Genomic DNA, 21,716 nt, shown 5'->3' with positions numbered 1-21,716 from the left:
CACAAGCAAAAACATGAAACAAGCAAACATGAAAAATTATGGTGGAGGAGTTATTTACCCATGGGAATTGGTTTTCAATCCAAGCAGAAATAACAAATATCAAACTTCATCATACATTGAGAGGAAATACCCACTTTATAATCTTTTGGAATCCTCTTCTTCTGCTTCTTCTCCCCTTCCTATGTTCCCTCTTGTCTATGCCCATATCTACCCATCTCTTCAACTGTATTTCCTCATCCCTGGCTTTGTATATTTCATCCTGGCTTTTCTGCAACCCTTACATCAACCCAACCCCCACCCACCTCTTCTTCATTTCCTCAACCGCAGTATTCTTGAGGTATTCAACAGTCCCTTTTCGTATCGTCCACAAAGTGGAATGAAAGTATCTGCATATTTTGATACCATTAATCATTTCATTGTTTATATGTCTTTTAAATTGTTATCAACTTTTCTCTTTGATTATGACATAAAAGTTATACCATCATAATATTGAATGTTTGTTTGGTTGGATGTAAAATCACCAATGAAATATGATAAAATTTTCACTGCTTGTTCTTGTCGGACCATGTGACATCTGTTGATAAGGTGATGTCATCTCCTTGGACAACATTGTTCACACTTCCATCTTCACCTTAGCCGTTTGTTGTTCCCATCATTTTTAATATATTTGTTATTATTGATATAATATTCCCATTGCAAATAATTTGATGTAGTTGTTATTTATTATTATATATTAATCCTACAATTGTTCCTCTCAGCTTTTCATCACAGTTTGTTTTTAATATTAAGTGTTATTCATACCAAACCATATTTCTGTCAAATCATAGCTTGTGCAATTCCATTTATGCACACCTTTTATGAAGTATTTTGATGCAGTCTTCAGTGCTCTGACCACCAACCCCTTACCAATTAAACAATGATGTTCACTATAATTGGTAGCTGCTTATCCATTAGAATTTACACAAGGGTCAATCATCAACCCACTGGCCTCTCTGTCCTGGCTCTGTTAAGTCCATGGACATCCATACCCTTTCCCCTCCCTCTCAACCTGTCCCTCTCCTCCCTGCCCCTCTCTCCCCTCTCCCATCTTCCCTTCTTGTCCGTCCTCTCCCCTCCCGACACAGATCTATACACCCAGCTGCTGAGCTGGAACTCGTTGTCGGTAGCAACTGTCTGTCATCTTCAATAGCCACTAACCTAGTTGTATAATAATAACTAGCTATTACCTGCTCTGTATTTACAACAAGTGTCTTATTATGACCTAAATCTTATTGGTTTCTATTTAATCTCCAAGCATTCCATGTTTAGTGAGATTCGTGCAGTAAGTATTGTAATCACCCTGTGTGTGTGCCGTTTACCATTTTTTTGTTGCTGTTCTGTGCTGCTGCTCTGTTCATAACTTGCAAAAAACCTGTCCTGTTTGATTCTTAACAGATTTACAGTTTAATAGAAAAGCAGTTTTGTTCAGGATGGAGAATCATCTTGCCCAAAGTAATTTGTTTCGAAAATTATTTAGAAAGAGCAAAGAACTTGTTGAACAGGGTGGGATTCCATAGGAATGAACAAGTCCCTTACCGTTCCTTGTTACCATTGCTCCATATTAAACGTATGAAAGCCTATTTCCATAATTGGGACGCAGTTCAGATGAGGTCAAAATGTGAAAGCGATATGAACAAACTATTTCAAGAAAGAAATCTGAGTTGGATGACATACTGTTTAATATGAACCCTATGTTTAATTGATGAATCTTATTGTTTTTAGTGGAGGTCATTTGAATTCAAACAGCAGTCAAAATGTGAAAACACAGTATTTCCAGATGGGCAGTTCAGGTGGTTCTCTCATATTATAATTACATCATTTATGGTTGGCAGAGGTGAACATTTGAGAACCTTGTTAAGACAACATTGCAAGCAGGGAATCTCTGATGGATCATATTCTTTGTATGTGGATACTCTATCGAGTAGATGAAGCCTGTTGCTTTCATTGGAGGTCAAAGGTCATTTGATGTCAGGTGAATGTGAGAACCTTGTAAACATGTATCTTACGATGGGAAATTATCTTGTACCTGTTCTTAGTTTCATGGTGCCTCATAACTAAATAATAAAAAAAAGCGCTTATTGCATGTTGTGGAGGTCAAAGGTCACTTGCATCAGCCATCAAGTGGAAACCTTTTAAGCTCTAGATGTGAATCAATCTTCAGGGGCATCTTATGCCTATTCAAACAACTATAGATTATACCATCGAAACCTCAATGCATTTTTAAATTTTTGGTTAAAAAATTGAAATGAAAAGATTATTTCACATCAGAAGTCAAGCTAAACACATTCACTGTACATGATATATAAAAAGTATGGAAGAAAATGATAATTCCTCCCAAAAAAAAAAGGTTGAAAACTTTTTTTGATACAAATGATGATGATACAAGGACTAAGGAAGTGAAGTCTTTTTTTATGATGTAAATCATCAGATATTTGAATATTTTTAGCTGTGTGATTTTGCTTGTTCATCTCGCTACCTTCAAAGACTTGTTACCATTTGTACCCTCTCGTTTTTTTGTCGTTTTTCCTTTTTTTTTACTTATTTGTTACAGATTTCCCATTATTCATCTATCCTCGTGGACATCATTTCAACCATAGGCGTCATTATTTTTTGGATTAATCTCTCATTTCTGTTTGCGTATTACTGTGTGGTTAAGCAGCTGTTTCATTTCTTGTTGATAAAGTGTTTGATGCTTTTTCCATCAATCCAAATTAATCAAACTCTTCTAGCCAAGGTTCACCTCCGTTAATGAAGTAAAAAGTTGTAACTTTTGAAATTTTGAAATTTCCTACTGTCTCTGATTAATACTAATATCAAATTTTGAGCAGAAAAGTGTTGAGAATTGGAATGAAGTTCATTCATCAATCCTTCACTTGATTGAAAGAAACTAGAAGTGGACCTTTAGTTTGATCGTTTGCCATTTTTAATTTCACTAATTATTGGTACATGGTGGTTAAATTGTTCGTGAAAACATGTTAAAACAGTTGCAGTGAACGTTAAAGTTTTATTGTTTAATGTTATATCAGAAGTTTAAATGTTACATTAACATTTCATGTCAAGAACATTCTTGCAAATTCCATATGCTGATTTCATGCTTTCACATGTTGCTGTTTTTTTTTCAAAGTGACAACGAAAAAAAAAAAAAATGTTTGAAAACAGAAATTTCCAAAAATTGAATCTGAAAGTGCTTTCTGGAGGAAATGTTGATACGACTCATCAAGAATGCAAATTTACAAATTTGCAATTAAGCTGTTCAGACTGGTTGATGGATTTTAGATGTGGATTATAGAGTTCACAGGATTCAGTTACAGCCACACTACTCTTAACGGGATAATTTATTGAAATAAATTTTCATTAAAGTGAAAAAGAAAGAAAAAGCCAAACAATAGCCACCTTTTGCTTTTAAATGACAAGTTTTTTTGGAGTGAATGGAAAATGCATTACTAAAAGAAATTTATAACAAACTTTGTGAACATTGAGTTATGATCCCAATATATCAGGTTAATACTACGATCCCAAGATATCAGGTTAAAACAAGTTAAAACTATGCAAATCTGTTTTTTGGGGGGGGGGGGAGGGGGTCGGTAACAATTTTGTCTCTGTTATGGTATCGTTATTAAACACTCTTTGACAAGTGTGTCTCGCATTATCTGAGATTCTCATTTATATATATGTTATACTATAAATATGAATGAGGAACTAACTGATTGATAATATGACCTTTGACATTTGTTAGACTCCAATGATCAGCCGTCGTGTAGTGTCCATGCAGACCCTGTCGGCGTCGATGAGCGACGACTCCGCCCAGAGCACAATGAGCAGCGACGACAGCAGCATGAGCACGGACCCGACGGAGACAGGGGACCCCCAGTCAGCTACGAACAACGTCAACTGTCAGAAGATTGTATCCTCCGGGTGGAGGAAGCCAGAACTATCCCAGAAACGAACCAGAGAAAGGTTACTAAAAGTCTTCCACTCACTCGGTCCCGGCAGTGTCGACCTATCCAGAACCCCATCAGTAAGTCACATTTTTTAAAGTTCAATTCGGAATTTGTTCTACGGGATGCCGTGGATCAGGAGAATGTTGATCTGTTCGAGTTAAACCCAACAAACCGTCTTAAATTGCTTATATGACAGAGATCGTAATTAGGGACTACCCCCCATCCCCCCACCCCTCACCCAAACAAGCTAAGAATCGTCTTGTACCGTTTGGAAGATGTTTAAAATTAATGGATGTATCATTGTTCATGCAAAGTTTTGCATATCACTTTGCATGGAGTCAATATTCAAGTCTGTGTTTGGTTGTCTGCGTATTTACACTTTTGTTGTGACATTTTTTTTGTTTCCTTGACCAGGTGCTCTTCAGTTCAACGAGTATTGACAAGGATACCACGGGAGGGTCAGCTGAGGGGTCAGGTGATCCTATCAGTATTGAGCCTGACCCCCAAGGAGAGGGCACCGTTGACAGCATCTTTCAGTTCCTCTACCCTGAGGATGATCCTTCAGTAAGTCCCCCCCCCCCATTTAGACAGTAACAGAGCTCAGAGAGTTGATGATGGTGCTTGTTGAATATTCATAGATGGATCCAAGGAACTTATAGAGTTGTGCTATAAAAAATATATATAAAAATATATATAAAGGTACAATGTAAGGTTGAAGTTGTCCCATGATGATATCATAAATTCATAAGTGTCAAAGCAAGGTCACAGAAATGACCATTTCATCCAAATTTGGAATCTTTTCAACTTAGAAAGTCATTTCAAATGAGGAAACCGTAGATTGCTCTTAAAAACCCACCTTACCATGACCTGGCCGGGTATGCAACCCGGAACGTCCTGATTGCTATGCCTCATTGCTTCAAATGCCCCGTATACATACAATGTCAGGTTGAAGTTGTCTCATGGTGATATTAATTGCATATTCATGCATGTCCAAACAAGGTTACAGATCTGACCAATAAGAAGGAAATCAAAGATACTTACATGTGTGAATAATCATAAGGATCTAAAGGCGCTCTCCAATCAGTCCAATCAGAAAGAAGTGACAATATTAACTTTGGTTGAATTTTTTAATGTGAAATGTTCATCTCAAAGTTATCACCATTGAGATGTAACATTGAAAGCAAGCAGCTATTTCAGGCCACTCATTCAATTTGTCTGGTTTTCTTTGGCTAATTTTTTTTATCATGTAATTTTTTGATTATTTTTTTTTAGGAGGATCCATTCGCACCTCTTTACTCTGACAAGGAGGACAGAGAGGATGATGAAGATGACGCAGAGAATGTAAGTACCTGTGACATCACAGTCGACATTTATGAATATTCATGAATGATAAATCAAATATGTTAATAGATACAATAGACCTCAGCTAGGGAATCCTTTTGATCCTAATACCTAAGATTTATGACTTAAGTCAAAATGTACATAAATATTAGATAGTTACATGGAAGCTGTATGCCTGGATGGTGACATGCGCAAGGTACAGACCTGCTCATTGCGTTTGTATACTGAAATGATTACAATACTGATAGCCTAACTTTCATGAACATCCATAACTTTAATTTTCCAAAGAAAAGTGAAAGCTATTTTTTGGCTTGTGATGGAAAAAACAATAGAAAATAATTTCGGTTGTGTTTTGCTCTCTTTATTAGGTTTCAGAATTTTTCAAAGCTTTATGTTACGTTTATTGTCTCTCGGCTGTTTCAGATAGTTGTAATTAAACAGTATCGTCAATGGTGTAAGTTGTTTTTTGTAATATTTGTTGATATTTATCGATTCTTGCAGGATGCTCCTGTAGATCAACCGGATGATGATGACGACGACACAGAAACAACAAAGAAGGATGACATGGAACCTGTCCAGAGTCGGTCTCTTTCAGAGTCATCTAAGTCAAGGTTGGTGTACGACTATCCTATGTCCCCTCCATCCCCCCCTTCTCCTTCCTTTCATGTGCAGAAAAAATGTGGGTGAAATACAATTTTGTCCCCAAATTTGTATATGGAGCAATAAGTTCCTCTTGTGCTGAGCATTTGTTCTTACAGATCCCCTTATCATAAAAGGGAAAAATCCTCTTGCCTTCCCCTCCCCCCCCCCTCCCACCACCACGTAGTAATGTCCTCTACCTCTCCTCTAGTTACAAATACATAATCTATGTTCGGAGTAATGGTTGGAGTGATGAGTGAATCATCCTAGTGGTACTGTATATCACAATTTGTAAAAGTGAAACATGCATCAGTATGCCACAGCTCTCGTCTTGTACGCATGCGTCGTTTCGTAGCTTAACTTGCAAAACCAGTTTCTTTGTTGTCATTTCTGGAGAGTCACTGTTTCAACTCCTCCCCCCCCTGCCCCTCTGCATCTCACATATCTCCACCAGTTTGCCTGTCATCATTTCTGGCGAGTCACTGTTTCAACTCCTCCCCCTCCCACCCCTCCCGTCTCACATATCTCCATCGCTAGTATTTCTCTTTACAATCTAAATTTCACTGTCCTCCTCTCCAGTCAAGATGACGTCTCTGTGTCCACCCTCTCTCTGGCCCCTGAGCACTCTTGCTTCGAGTACATCGCTGTCGATGAGGTCGAGGAGTCCTGGAGGAGGCATGCGGATGAAGTAGTCAAGGACACCTTTGGACACGAAGCCGTACAAACCTTTCACGTCTTCGCTCATCTCTACAACGTCATGCAGCAACGATTCTGCAACCTCACCAGGGAGGGCTGTAATTATCTCGGCGATAAGATGAGGGGCGTAGCTCAAGAATTCTATATCCTTTCCATGACAAGTTTTGGTGTTTTTATTTTGAGATATATCTTGCACTGTGGAACATGTCCCAGTACAATGGGGGGGGGGGGAGGGGGTAAGCCTGGGCACACATGCCTCTTCATGAATGAAGCTTCTCATCATTGACTGTTTACACTTGGCTAGCCATCCACTCAGTTCAAGACCAGTTTTGTCAAATTTATAGATACATTTCTTTCTCCTTTTTAGAATATAACTTTGCCATCTGTTATTTATGCCATTTTTAAACTATAAATATACACATGATTCAAATGATTGATTAAAAATGTAGTAATTTGATCTCCTCAGAGGAAGATGCAGGTCTAGCAATGATTCCTTCTCCCTTTCCTATCTTCTGCTAATTTTGAGATTGTTTGGGAAAAAATAATGCAATGTATTTACGTCTGTGATAGTACTGTATTCTTTGAAGTGATACTTTGAAATTACATTTAAAAAAAAAAAAAAAAAACATTTGCTAAAATTCCAGATTTCAGATTACATCTGTCATTATGATCATAGATAGATAAATTTGAATAAGGTAATGGATATGATGATAATGTTTATTGTTTCATACCATTTTCATTTTTGGGAGGGAATTTTTAGATTATATCTCTTAGTATATATATGATACACTTAAAATAAAGTAATGACTAATGGATGCCATGTAAAATGTTTATTGCTTAATCTAATTTTATTTTATGGCAAATGGGGGGAGGGGAGATTGGGGGGAGTAGAAAGAAATGTACAGAAGGATGGGGCATAAAGAAAAATGAGACAAAAGTTCTGCTCCATATTGTTCTTAACCTCTGATTTTACTGAAGACCTTAGACCTGTTGTCGAAGCACACAGTATGTCCATTTGTCTTTGTGGACACGGAAGTCCTGATTGACGGTGGACTTCTACAGAGTCACCAGCATACAGTGATGGAACTGGATCAGCATTATGATACCTACATCACCAAGAGAGACTCGACCCACACGGTAATCCATCTGTTCACTCTTAATGAACGACTCATTTCACATTGCGAAAAGTCTCATTTATATTTAGAAGTGCAGTGGTCTGTATTTGCTCTAGGAAGTTTGACATTTTGTCCACGAGATTGCAGTTGGAATAGGACTGTAATATTTCTGCGGTCGAAAAGTGAGACACTGCGTCCCTCGCTTTCCTCTGAAGAAAATGTTGGATTTTTTTTTTAAAGAAGGCGACATTGCATTTTCTGCCAAGCGTGTGGAGCTAAAATTCAGTGATCAGTCAATGTTTGTGTGTTGAAATATGTTATATCATGCTTCCGAATTGGTCGCGTATAAATGATGCAAACAACATGTGTACTTTTGTTTCGTTTGCTTATCGTGAAAACAGTAATATTTTAGAACATCACAGAGACCCCCATAGATCTAGCTAATATAGTTTGCCAGCGGAATGATATACTTTTCGTTGCAAAAATGGGTCAGTCAATTGTATGGTAAACACACCTCTATCTAGTCCTATATGTGGTCATTGTGTGTCTTAGATTAAAGCTGTCAAAACATGGGAAAAAAGTTAAATTTTTGCAATTTTTCTCTGATAAAACATCCTCGAAATTAAAATTAGAGACATGGTTATTCCTATGACTGATTAAGGAAAACAACAGTGATGACATCAGAAAAATAGCAAATTTAATTGTGAATCTTGCCATAAACATGAATATTCCTGGCTCTTTGTAATATTTTTTAGATATTTTGTGCTTACTAAATATTCTACTTCATCTTCTATTTCAGTGTTTGGACGATATTAAGTCATCTCTCAAGAGACAGAGTGTCGCATCTCAGGTAGGTCATTTCTTCGTCATTTATGGTCAGATGACCTATGACCCCTTATGCTTCTGCTGTATCGTCTACAAGCCATTCTGTAGCTATTGCAATGTAATTCATGCAAAAATTTGTCTATTAGAAATGCTCTAGGCTTAAAGACAAATGGCTGATTGGCTGTCCAAGTTATATTTATGACGAGACCTTGGTATAATTTTAACAGGCTTTTCCTCTTTTTTGCAACGAATAAAATTTTGCATCTTATATATAATAACAATGAATGCAGCAAATTTTTATAGACAAAGAAATTTTCTGTTGAATGAAAAATTAAATTTTGAAGACTTTACTGGAATATTGCAATGCATATCAATATGTATGTGTGGAATATCACAACTATAGATTTGATCAGTGCATGAATAAAGAGTTTTGAAGAATTTTTACTTCAATTTGTATTCCCTTTGTTTAAGTTTGAAAATGAGTGCTGCATTCAGGCAATCCAATGCAAATAAAAATTATCCAATTGTTTTAGTTTGTATATTAACAAGCATTCAAAGATGGAAGTGAATCTGTAGTAATTAATAACATGTTTTAATTTATCCTTCGTTTGGCATGTCAAAGCTGCCAATTGATTGAAAATATCTGTTTAAAATATATTAAGGTAACAGTTCATAAGATATATTGCATTGAAAGTAAAAAGTCTACTTGTGAAAGATTGGTCCTTCCAAAAAATCCAAACTGAAATGTCTGTTAATGAATGTTGTTGGACATATAGACAAAAGTCGACCTAAAATGCGATTTTTGACTTTTGGTAGGCTGTACTACTCTTTGAAAGTAACGAACCAGCTTTCAAAGACAATGCAACCACACAGAGAGACAGGTTGGGTCCCCTGGGATAATTATATCACTGGACGCCATCTCTTTAAAGTCGGCATTGTTTTCCTTAAGTGTGTAAAGACAATGGCTTCCACTTAATTGGCCCCGGGGCGGGGTTACATGTGAGCAGAAGGAGAATGACCTATATTACATTTTGTGAAAAAGTTAAACTGGAATGTGATATGCAAGACTTGTGTACAATGTACATGTTAGTGACAAAGATACTATATAATTCTTCCAAAATTTCCTGCTTGAGTTAAAAATTAAGAGGAAAGAATCCTTGTGGCAGTCTCAAAGTGTAGTCTTCTATGGTTGAGATCGAAATTTTTTGTTTTTCCCCGTCTTTTTTGAAGGGGCGTTGGGGGTTTATCCATGGGGGCGTGGGGGGTTTATCAAGTCCTTCGTTCGCATTGTCTGTCTTGAGTGATACAACCCTATTTTGAGAAATTCTGAGAACCCTCACTCAAATGTGATGGATTTATGAAGTGAAAAACATGCTTGATTTCAGAAGCTAGTCTAGTCATTTAGAACATGCAAGAGTTTTTGGTCATTATGAATGACCTATTTTAATATGAAAATCAAGTTTCACACAGAAAACTTTTCCTATAGGGTTTAGGCCTGCAGCAATTTTTCTTCCAACTTAACAAAGATGTTGTTACTATTATTACAGATGTCGGCAATTTTTGCATGTTAGGTCTCTTTTGATAATATTTTGTGTCGAATGAAAGTGCTTGCAATTAACCAGCATATAGCAGTTGAAACTAACATGCTTTAAAAATATATTAAATAATAAAAAGAGATATTATATCATAGCTGAAATAGAAGAATTTTGAAGGAGGGGGGGGGGGATGTAGTAAAGGAACCCATTCTTCTTATTTACAGTTTATGCCGCAGATCATTCAAAGCTGGAAATAACTTTCAAAGCTATAAAGTTTTGTCATATTTCTGTTTGTGTAGAACAGGTGGAAAATTCTGTTAATAGTATGTCAATCGTTTTTTTTGGTCATTTCTGGATATTCAGTTTTGATTTGTAGTAGTAGTGCTATGGCAGCTTTTGTTAGATTAACATGTGCTCAAAGTTAGTGTCCCATTTCTCTTACTGATAACAGTGCAAGAAAGTCCTTCAAATTTGAGAATACGAAACTAACAGTTACCAAAATACATTCTGTTTCTTGAAGCAGGAGATATCTCAATTGTGTCTGTATCGCAATTAAAAATGAAAAAAAAGTTTTGGCTCAAAGTATTATTACGCTGATGGTTAACGAGGAGAAATCTTTGAAAGACAGAGTGACTTCCTTAAATTGGGGAGCATAAAAGGAGGTGGCTTATCTACTATGTTACATATTTTCTGCTTTTTAATTTTTGACTATTTTTCTAGAATATTATTGCAGCGTCCAGGAATAAACAGGTCAGGCAAATAACATAATAAACTAAAAAGACTCTCTTCTGCACCTCTGCTGTTATCAATAACATATTAATAATAATTAACATTTTAACGTTGATTAGCTTTATAATAATAGTATAATAGGATCTCATACTTCAAAAGATAAAAGATATAAATGAATCAGAGATGTCAATATTCAATAGCTTCTTATGTAAAGCATACGTTGCTGGTTTAAAACAATTTTTCGAGTTTGGTTGGCAATTCTTTTTTCCCCAAGCTGTACTAAAATTACTCCAATTAAGAATGCAATTGATCAACATAAGACACCGTACTAGATTTTGTTTATATTTTTGGTTCGTCAAATGAATAGTTGATGATATGATAAATGAATTTGATTTGATCATTAACGTTGATTCATCCATATAAATAAATAAATAAAAACTATATTAGAATTAACCATTTGTGAAGAAAAAATTGGAAAATTTCAAAAAGATTATTTCAAAAAGATTAAATTTTCAAAAGATTAAATTTTCAAAAATATTGAGATTAGAATTTTAAAAATATTAAAATTTGACAATTTCAAAAAGATTAGACTTTTCACTTAGTTAGGTGAGATGAAACTTGACTCGTCAAGCTTATGATAGACAATAAGTATGAAACTCAAATAAGATTTAAAAAATGTAATGAAAATCAATTTAAAAGGCTTAATATACATGATTCATGAACCTCCATGGTGATTTAGATTTTGCTGATTTTTGGAGAGAGGCAAGAAAATCGAATGAAAAATGAAGGGGGGGGGGGAATCACTTTTAATATGGACTTTCTGATACAGTATGTATTAGTGACAATGATATATTGTAAACTCAAATCCTGGATTGCAAATCATAAATGTGCACTTGAAAACAGGAAAACAATAAAAAATGACAAGTTTGTTGTTTTGCTGGGACTATGTAAGATTTTGCAAAAACTGGTTAAAAGAAAAAAATACATTTAACAGTACATAGCTTTAATTTTCATTTCTGCTCAAAAATGAAGAAAGTCAAAGCTTTGTTTAGCTCATATGTGACGTGTTTGTTGATTATTGCAGCAATTCTGTAGGAAATTTCGATCTCTGTTTCTTTGTATAAAATGATGGACTAGTGAGAGTATTATAAGAATGCCTACAGCAAGCAAAAACAATTATGAATACCAATACTGTACTTACCGAGTCTTACTGTACCCAAAGATGAAGTAGCTTTTTGAGTTAAGTTTGGTAAACTTTTTGCTGACTATGACAATAAGCCTCTTAACAAGGCAGTTCATTCATTAGCTTGACTAAATAACTTTTGTTTTCAAGGAATGAAGAAAAAGTGTCTGGGTGACATAATGTTTAGTATGCATTGTAATAATGAATGACTCCTTAATTAATGTTTTGATCAAACGTTGTTAGAAGGGTTCTTAGTTTGATTAATTGCAGTCTTATTGTTGAGTGTAGTTTCACTAGGTTAGGAGAAGTTGACGAACAAACCCTAGAAACAGCTATGAGGCGATATGCACTGTGATTTGTGGGGTTGTATTTAATACTTATATCCTACACACTCAGTATAAGGTAGATACTAACACTGACCATCATTGGTGTGGTGTCTAAAAACGTAGATTAATTCATAATAAATTATTTGTAGCACTCACCAGAACACAAGTATTGATACGTGTCATTAACACACTTATTTCTATGGGTATTTTTTATGACTGCTGTGTTTATTAATATTTCTTCCTAACAGCAAATCTATGTAGGTTCAAAGTAGTAACAACAACAATAAAAATGAAACCTTGTTTTTTTTTGTTTATTTTTAACCTTTCTTTTTCTCAGGATGTAATACACATAAACTCAGTAAGTAAATGGAAGTGGTCAGTGTATTTATATCACATGTGTGCTCCCTGCTGGCTGTTACAAAATACAAACATGCATGGCTGTCATAGCAGATACCTTAGCTATAATTTTTTTATCCACATCCTTATAGGCATGCTCAAATCTTTTGACTGTTCGTGAATTTAAAGATTAGAAATATTTTCTCCGATTCTGAACATTCATGCACTTTCACAGTAGGAAGAATGCTAATATAGAAGCCTGAATTCAAATTTTAAAGATTTTGTTTCCCACATTGGCTAGGTATTAGCATCCACTACAGTCAATCAATACTACTTGAGCAAGTCTAAAAGTGTTATGGAATTTAAACATCTCCCTGCTAGCTTTCAATTTGCTGTCAAAAGATTGTTTGAGTATTTTTTTTTTTTTTTCATTTTTTTTTTTTTTCAATCGTAGATAGCCAAATCAGTTTCATAGTTTCATCCTTTTGTACTGTTTAGTATATTTATTTATTTTATTTTTTTGCTGTTTCATATCAGTGACTAGATTTTTTTGCCATGTTATTAGAAACATCTCATTTTCAAGCCATGAGTCACCAATCTCTTCAAGTTAGTTTACCTTTTTTTTTTTCTCTTTTATCAGGATTATTATTATTTTTTTATGTATTTATTTTTTGCTTAATCCGTGTTCTCTTCACAGATTTAAGTCTCAATTCAACACCATTATTTCACATTTTTCGTCTATCTTTCCTTTGGGCTGTCACTACTGTAACATTTGTTCCTTAAAACCATCATATTAAAGACATTAGCATCTGAAACAGGAATCTTGAGAGACTCTGACTTTGTGATGCAAACCTACGGATAAACTAGACAGTCTATTGGCCTTCATTACTATACAAATTACATTTATCGTGTTCTATCATTCTTGCAGTCACGTTACCATTGCTCATCACCTCAGTGCCCAATTGCAGTGTTCCCCTCCCCTGTCCCTCCCCTCCAGCCCAACCCCTTACCTCTCTCACCCCATACCCCTTTGCATTTGTGATTCCCTTCCATTTCTGTAGAAAATAAAACACAGACCAAGTCAAATTTCTCCTTAAAAGTCTATGGTTTCCCAAATATTGATTATAATTGTTCATGAAATCTTATTGCTATGGTCAATCCCTCTAAAACTACACAATGTCCAAACCTGGGGGTTGTGGGTGAACCTGTCATAACATTGTAAATGAACCCAGTTATTCCCAAAAATATACTATAATAACTCTATTTTTATAATTAGTTAAACAAGGCTCTGTTTAGTCTTGGAACATTTTATATTGCAAGGCTCATCCGAGGAACTCGCAGCTCTGAGATGCCATCAAGAAAAATATAAACAGGTGTCTTATGTTTGTCTGCTTGGATGAAACCTACTTATTTCATGGATTGTGCCATCCGTACAATTTACAGTAATATTTCATTTTCTTTGTCTTGTGTTTCATATACTGGTTTACAATATTAATAATTAATGAAAGTTGTTGAGCTTTTTTAGTGTACCCTAAATCCAATGATATAGTGTCCACCTTAATAACATGTTTCCTCTTGTCCTTGTGTATCAAATAATAGGTCTTAATGTTTATTGTTGTCTCTTTTGATGTTCTTATTATTTGTTATTTTCTGTTTGGATGTTCAGTGAAACATCGTTTTCTTTTTGTGGTGGCTATAGTCTGACATTAATTTATACCAGTATCCCTCACCCAAACCTTCCATTCGTCTTATACATTTTCTTGGAAAATTTGGTTTAAAGTGAGGGCACAAAAGTGGACAGTATTGCCAAGGTAGAAGGGTGCCATTTTAAAATGCAAATAGTAAGAACAACGGTGCCTCAGTATTGGTACAGGCATATCAAAGAACACTGAGTGTCAACTCCCCACCCCCCCCCCCCCTCATCCCCTCTCCAACCACCCCATCAGTAAGTTAGTTCCTGGGATAGTACTGTCTGTGGCCTGGTTAACCATTTGATTTTGTGTTGAGGGGGTAAGCCTTAAATATAGAATTTTGAAAAGCCTGTCTCCCTCCTCAGTATTCTCCAGCTCACAGATAAGACTGCCTAGATGCAATTTGGGTTAATAATCATGTTAGTTTATATTTAATAGAGACAAATGCAACATTATGTGAAATTAAGACCTGATCGTCTCTTTACTCTGCTTAAACTTCCCGAGAAGTTAGGAATGTTCTGGTAGATCAATAATCCCAAGAGTAGTTTGAAATTAAGAGAATTAAAATTAGGTGGAAAAATGGAGATAATGTAGGGTTGATTAGGTAGAAAAAGTGGTGTTATGTAGCATGGGGGGGGGGGGGGTGGGGGTGTGGGAGAGAGGAATGCCTAAGAAAGAAGATCCTGTCTATCATCAGTTCAAACAGGCATTGAAAGAATATTATATTTAGATAAAATTTGTACTAAAGCGGGTATATATCCTACATGTGTTTATTCATTCCGGACTCTTTCCTTCCTTGTATATTTTAACCAAAGGTAAGGGTTTTTAAGTTGGTATGTATTTTCTGCAGTTAATAGTGTGCATAATACCCATTGTTGTGCTGTAGTTTACTGCTTTTGATGTGTGTTGGGTTTTGTATCTTATAAATCTAAATTCTCTTTAATATAACTTTAACTTTCTTAGAAAGTAGTGTCTGCCCCTCCCCTACAATATTTCATTTAATTTTTTTTAATATTGATTATATGGACATTTTTACTTTCCGGAGCTTAAAACATTTTGATATAACCTGTTGGAAACTCAATCCCAAACTCAATCTTGTTGGGGTGGGGGTGGGGGAAGTCAGCACTGTCGAGGGGGGCGAGAGGAAGGGTAGTCATGTCTGCTATAAGAAAAACCAACCTTTACAGAGTGAAATCTAAAAGCCATAGGTCATCATGGTATCACAATATCACCATCTCAGTACAAGCTTACAATCTAGTTGTTTTCATACTTTGTGTCATATTTTAATTAAATATAGATGATAGATTCACATCATGTAGACGATTCAGACAGTGCACAGTTATCACTAGTAACTAGCCAAAGATCACAGCTGTAGTATACGCAATCATACATACGCATGCTTCCAGTGTTGATGTGCTTGGTAGTTACACTACAAATTATAAATCTTCCTGGGTCAGAGACAAGAGAGTCTTGGGTAAGTAGAAACGATCCAATGATGTATAGAAAGAGGGTCAAACAGGGTCGAGAAGGGTTAGATTATTAACCCCCCCTCCCCCATCCCATGGAGATGTATTAGTTAGGTATATACAGTATTGTGTGTCATTAGGATCTAACAGTGGATAAATGTATCTTTTATAAGGAAAATGTTTGAACTTTTTATGTCTTTACCAAGAATTTACCGTCAGATTACGAAAGAATTGTACAAAGCGGCTGAATGCCTCGTTACTGAATGCCAAAATCACAATTACTGAAAGAAAAAAAAATCTAGTTCTATTATCAATCAACAGTTACATACTGTACATGTACAGATTAAGAAGCAATCAATGATGAGTGTTACATTACTTTAGTCCTAAATCTCATTCTATGAAGATTTAAAAACATTCCTGCTTCACTGCTCTGTCAAAATAGACATCGCACACCACCCTATCATTTCTGATTTCATGCCATTGATTTGTTTATTTCTTGCTGTGGAGGTTTCTTTCTTTATTTTCCACTCCATAAGGGCAGATCTCTTCTTTGGATGGCCGATTGTGCAAAAATGTATGAACGCGTGTACATTCTCATCCACATGATTTTTTTCTCTCGACCTGTCTTCATAGCCGGTGGGGTGAACTATGGATAATGTATCAATTGTTTGGAGGTGAGGGTGGGGAGGTGGGGCTTGGAGTTGTTGTTGCAGTAATATGTAGCAGTGTTCTTGAAGTCATGCACCAGATCTGTCATGATCTAAAATATGAATATGAAGGTTTGTTTTGATGATAGTGAAATTTGAAGACAACAGAATTATCCCCATCAAGTGGACTTTAATAAAGTTGCAATTTAAGTGGTCCTTACTATAAACATAACAATTTTGTATAAATTGGAAGAAGAAAGGATCTTCAGTTTTGAGAGTCAGAGCAAAGATTTGTGTATCATTTTGATATATTTCTTCTAACTAAACAAATTTCTTAAATTCTTTTTTCAAAGAAGTTAATATGTTTGATTTTCAAAAAAAAAACTTCAGAAGAATAATAGTGAAAAGAAGATCAAATATCAGATTAAATATTGATTTGCATAATATGCAAATTAACCAACCCATAGTGTTACCCTTAATTTCAAGAATTTCTTTCATTCTTTCAACCATGTCCAATATGAAAAATATCAAAGTTCTTATATTTTCATTATTTAACAATATAAAACAGTTCATCATTTGCCATATCTTGTGTTTAAGGACAATATGACTAAACTGCCATCGTCTGCCTTTTGTCTTTCTTTACCATTAATTTTGAATCGTTGTTCTGATTTGTAGCAAGTTGAACTCTGCCGTCAGCTGTATAAGCTCTACTCTCAGTTGAGGATGTTGTTCGACACTTACTGTAAGCTGGTGAACTCGATGAGAAACACACTGACGGCTCAGGTAGGTTAAAAACCATCCGATGAGGCTTAGAAATATAGGACAGAGTTTGGGGGAAATGATTATAGATGACAGAGTCAGTTTATTACAATAACACTTTGTTAGATTGATTGATGAATGCAGGAGGGTAATTGGCTGGGTAAGGGGAGAGGATGCATGGGTGGTGGGGTAATTTAGCATGTGGTCTTAAGATCTGAGTTCATATTTGTAATACAAAAGGGATGGTAACGCTGGTCCATAAACAGACCCGTAGTGAATCTGTACTGGTATTCCAGCAAAGTTACCTTAACTTGTAGTTGTACCTCATAATCGAGGAATTATTGAATCTATGATGATCTATAGATGATAGTGGAGTACTTGTACTGCACACTGTGTAGTCTTGTACTCATATGAAGAGGTGTAGGTGGTGTTGTGCATGTAATACAAATCTGTCCTATGATACTGTGCATTAACAGGGCTAGCCTATACATGTAGTCAATCATACTACTTAATACTTTGCTTTGTTCTATTTATGCAAGATATATCTTGCTGTACAGGAAGTGCTTTCTCGTTGATTGCTGTAGTTTCTTAAACCTCCTTGTCAGGTCTAGATGTAGTTCTTAGGAACTTGTCACCTTGATTGTTTACAGATTACGGACTTCTCTGATGAAGTAGCGATGGCCAAGATGGAGCTGAGGCAGGCTGCGGAGGAGGTTGAAAGGAACATTGGATCCTTCTCACCGGACATTGATGCATCCCATACCAAAAGAGAGGATGCCAGGAGGGCATTGAGGAACGAGATGGGCAACCGCTCTTTCACATCGGCTTTAAGGATGCTTCATGTTTACAGGTAATCAACATCATTGTAGTCATAGACATGACTTCCTGTGAGATCATTAATAGTCCATTGGTACCAGTAGGTGGCAGGAAGGGTGGTGAAAGGCATTCAAGGGGTGAGCCCATGGGTTCCAGAAGGTAGCAGGAAGGGTGGTGAAAGGCATTTAGGGGTGAGTCCATTGGTACCAATAGGTAGCAGGAAGGGTGGTGAAACTCATTCAGGGGTGATCCCATTGGTACCAGTAGGTAGCAGAAAGGGTGGTGAAAGGCATTCAGGGTTGTCCATTGGTACCAGTAGGTAGCTGGAAGGGTGGTGAAAGGCATTCGGGGGTGAGCCCATTGGTACCAGTAGGTAGCTGGAAGGGTGGTGAAACTCATTCAGGGGTGAGCCCATAATCCATGTAGTTTCATTACACCAAGAAATTATATTTTGAAAGTGCACCAAATATTTGGCACTCTTCCAAAAAATTGTGTTTATATATTCCCAGTGAAACCACAAAAAGCATGAAACTGCTTCATACATACTCCAGTAAAATGAGATATGCTTTCTCAAAGCACAGATTTTACTCTACAAGGTATGCTTATTTCTTGGGGCTTTTGTTATTGTCTTCAATTATTTTTTGTTGTAGATCTATGTGGACAGGTCACATGTTTGGTTCTGGAGAGGAAGACGATGAGGATATTTTACTTCATCTATTTTGCGAGCATCTCGCCGAGGGCAAAACAGGTCAGTTTCATCTGCTCTGTAAAGTAAACACTCTATACAAACAGAAAGAATGATTTTGTTGTTACTCAGTAGTACAATATTGTAAGCAATGCTATTTAGTTGCGTGAATTTTTATTTAATTTTATTGAATATATTTAAAATTACTATTATACCGAATGGAATGAATGGAATGAAATTGTGCTCTTCTAATTAATGTAATGTTTATTTACTCAAGAGACCCTTTGTTATCTTTAATTGAGAAATACTGCAAATGATTGGTTATATAGTTTAACTTTAAGATGAATCCTCAAACCTGCCCTGAAGTCTAAGCTGTTTGAATTTCTTTTTTAATTTTGAATAACTCTGACATCTCTCTCTACCAGGTTCACTTATTTTACCAGTCTTGTTCCGTACATATTAATATTATGAAGAGTTTTCATTTGTCCCCAAATGGGGCAAGTTAGGTGATAATTAGCCATATCAGTTAATGCAAGTGATTTACTATAAAAAGCAGCTGTGTTCTTGATGAATCCAGGAAACCTCTGGATTCGTGCACAAAATAGTCCATGTCAGTCAAAAGCTTTCATCGTTTGTAGTTCAGTCTTATTATTGACAGCATGTTTTGTTGATGAATATGCAGTCTGACCACGGTGTGATTGAATCAACGGTGTCACGACTACACATTTGTGATCATTTTCTATGACTAACTAACACAATTCTGTGTTATCCTTTCACACAGGTGTGATAGCCATCAGTATGTCTGCAGACGAGTTAGCCGGCATCTGTAGCCGGCTACGAGAGGTGAACATGCAACTCATGACGGCTACCAAAGGCGTGGAGATGCTGGAAATCCAGGAGGTGACGGAGAAGCACGAATCAGAGCCGTACGAGGGGGAGGAGGAGTACGGTAAGGGGATGAAGCATCTCAAGGGGAGCAGGGAGAGTCTACCAGAGAGAGGCGAAGAACCAGACGGAACCCAACAGCCGTCTCCACCGACCGAGAGCCCCAAAGCTGCTACCGGTGATGACATCATCGGTTATGCCGGTAGTGAATCCGTGGACCGGCAAACACCGACGATGGAGTTACAAGGAGCCACGTTGACGTCTTCCCTAGATCACAAATCATCGTCAAAGATCGGTCATGCCCTGATCGTTTACGCCAGCTCGGAGGACGAACAGGAGAAGGACGAGAGTTCTGTCGCCTCCGACGATACGATGAAAGGTGGCTCGGTCGCGGATGAGGTAGACTTTGAACTACTCGCATCGTTGAAAGAGGAATCGGTGGACGACCCCGAAATCTTAGATCTTGCTCCCGACTCCACACTGACATTTGGCCCCTCCACGACACTCTATGATTCTCAGGAAGGTGACCTTCGTCTTAATTCTCTCGTCGTCCCGACGATAGAAATACAGGCGGACACCGACAACGAAGAGGGGGGAGGCGAAGGGCTGTCTGTGGTTGCGGACCTTTCTGTCGATGGGCAAGTCATGATTGATGATGGGGTGAATCCTGATTTGGGTGGGATGTCTTTTGATGAAGAGGTTATTACTATTGAGGATGAGGGAGACAATGTGCCAGTCTCCTCCAGTGGTGCAGGGGAGGCGGAGGAGGAGGTAGTATGGCAGAGATTCAGTAGTTCTCAAGAGGCAGATATTCTTGATTGTACAGACCTCTGATTATAGGATATAGAGGAAATGTAGCTGGGAGTTTGAGTATCCATATGTAGAATCAAACTGACATGTTTGACTCTCTGTACTAGTATAGCATTATTGACAGCTATCTGCAGAAGCTGTGGTTATTTTTCAGTTGGTAATGTAGCTGGGATCAAACTGACATGTTTGACTATCTGTAACAAGTATAGCATTATTGACAGCTATCTGCAGAAGCTGTGGTTATTTTTCAGTTGGTAATGTAGCTGGGATCAAACTGACATGTTTGACTATCTGTAACAAGTATAGCATTATTGACAGCTATCTGCAGAAGCTGTGGTTATTTTTCAGTTGGTAATGTAGCTGGGATCAAACTGACATGTTTGATTATCTGTAACGAGTATTGCATTATCGATGGCTATCTGCAGATGCTTGTATTTTCAGTTGACATTGCAGCTGGTAGTAGCAGGAATTAACCGAGAGGCTTGACTTGCGTATGAATGTAGGATCACTGGTAGAAGCAAGTGAAGGCCATTTCAGTTGGTGTAGCTGTTTGTAGTAGCTGGGATCAAACTAACAGCTATACTCAACTATTGAGTATAGAATCATCTACAGCTATATCAGGATAAAGTTACTTTCAGTTACTATGCTAGAAGTCCTATTTTATAATTCATCATACAATTGACATCCAGATGCATCTATTAAGTCAAAGAGCATTGACTATCAAGTAAGTCACTCTGTCACGATCATACGGACATTTTCTTGTAATCTGTCGCATTGCAGAGTTGTATCGAGTCACGTCACTTTTGAAAAATTGTGACAGTGAAGTTGTGACTTGTCAAACCTCACCGTGTGAGAGAAATGCTCCATCAGTTTAAGAAAGGATTACTTAATTTTGAAATTGATACTATCCTGAGGTTTAGCTTGTTTTGATCAGTTTAATATCAAAATCAGAGAATATTGAATCGTCAGACTGGTGGAAAAAATGGCTTTCTAAGATACGCCTGAATTAATTTAGAAACAGTTTGAACGCTAAATTGTTACAAAGATCATTTCATGTTGTATATTTATTTTTGTACAATATTCCATAGGGCAGAGAGTTTTGTCTTGATAACCAACTGTGGTAAGCTATGATGTCGGTCAAAAATGGGCAAATTGAGATTTCTATCTTATACTTATATTACACATTATACAATTGCTCAGTAAAGTATCTACAGACTAAGTCATCATAATAACTTGAACGGAGGCCATTTTA

General features: G+C 36.6%; 1 protein-coding gene across 6 annotated transcripts in view; it reads left to right on the top strand.

Annotated features, from left to right (window-relative positions):
- The window catches only part of LOC139980297 (protein furry homolog-like), a 67,972-nt gene extending 46,538 nt beyond the window's left edge, over positions 1–21,434 (top strand). For 3 of the 6 annotated variants that reach the window (XM_071991851.1, XM_071991849.1, XM_071991846.1), the window contains 13 exons: positions 1,295–1,321; positions 3,776–4,057; positions 4,395–4,544; positions 5,253–5,321; positions 5,823–5,932; positions 6,540–6,799; positions 7,630–7,793; positions 8,571–8,621; positions 12,707–12,727; positions 17,185–17,292; positions 17,919–18,118; positions 18,735–18,832; positions 19,551–21,434. In XM_071991851.1, coding sequence (XP_071847952.1) covers positions 1,295–1,321; positions 3,776–4,057; positions 4,395–4,544; positions 5,253–5,321; positions 5,823–5,932; positions 6,540–6,799; positions 7,630–7,793; positions 8,571–8,621; positions 12,707–12,727; positions 17,185–17,292; positions 17,919–18,118; positions 18,735–18,832; positions 19,551–20,488 — 2,478 coding nt within the window. In that variant the 3' untranslated portion in view covers positions 20,489–21,434. The remainder of the gene's footprint in view (positions 1–1,294; positions 1,322–3,775; positions 4,058–4,394; positions 4,545–5,252; positions 5,322–5,822; positions 5,933–6,539; positions 6,800–7,629; positions 7,794–8,570; positions 8,622–12,706; positions 12,728–17,184; positions 17,293–17,918; positions 18,119–18,734; positions 18,833–19,550) is intronic. The other 3 variants (XM_071991850.1, XM_071991848.1, XM_071991847.1) reach the window with 2 other exon arrangements.
- The last annotated feature ends 282 nt before the right edge of the window (positions 21,435–21,716 follow it).

Source organism: Apostichopus japonicus, chromosome 14, assembly GCF_037975245.1.
Source record: "Apostichopus japonicus isolate 1M-3 chromosome 14, ASM3797524v1, whole genome shotgun sequence".
Classification (NCBI taxonomy): domain Eukaryota; kingdom Metazoa; phylum Echinodermata; class Holothuroidea; order Aspidochirotida; family Stichopodidae; genus Apostichopus; species Apostichopus japonicus.
This window is presented reverse-complemented; position numbering and strand designations above follow the sequence as displayed.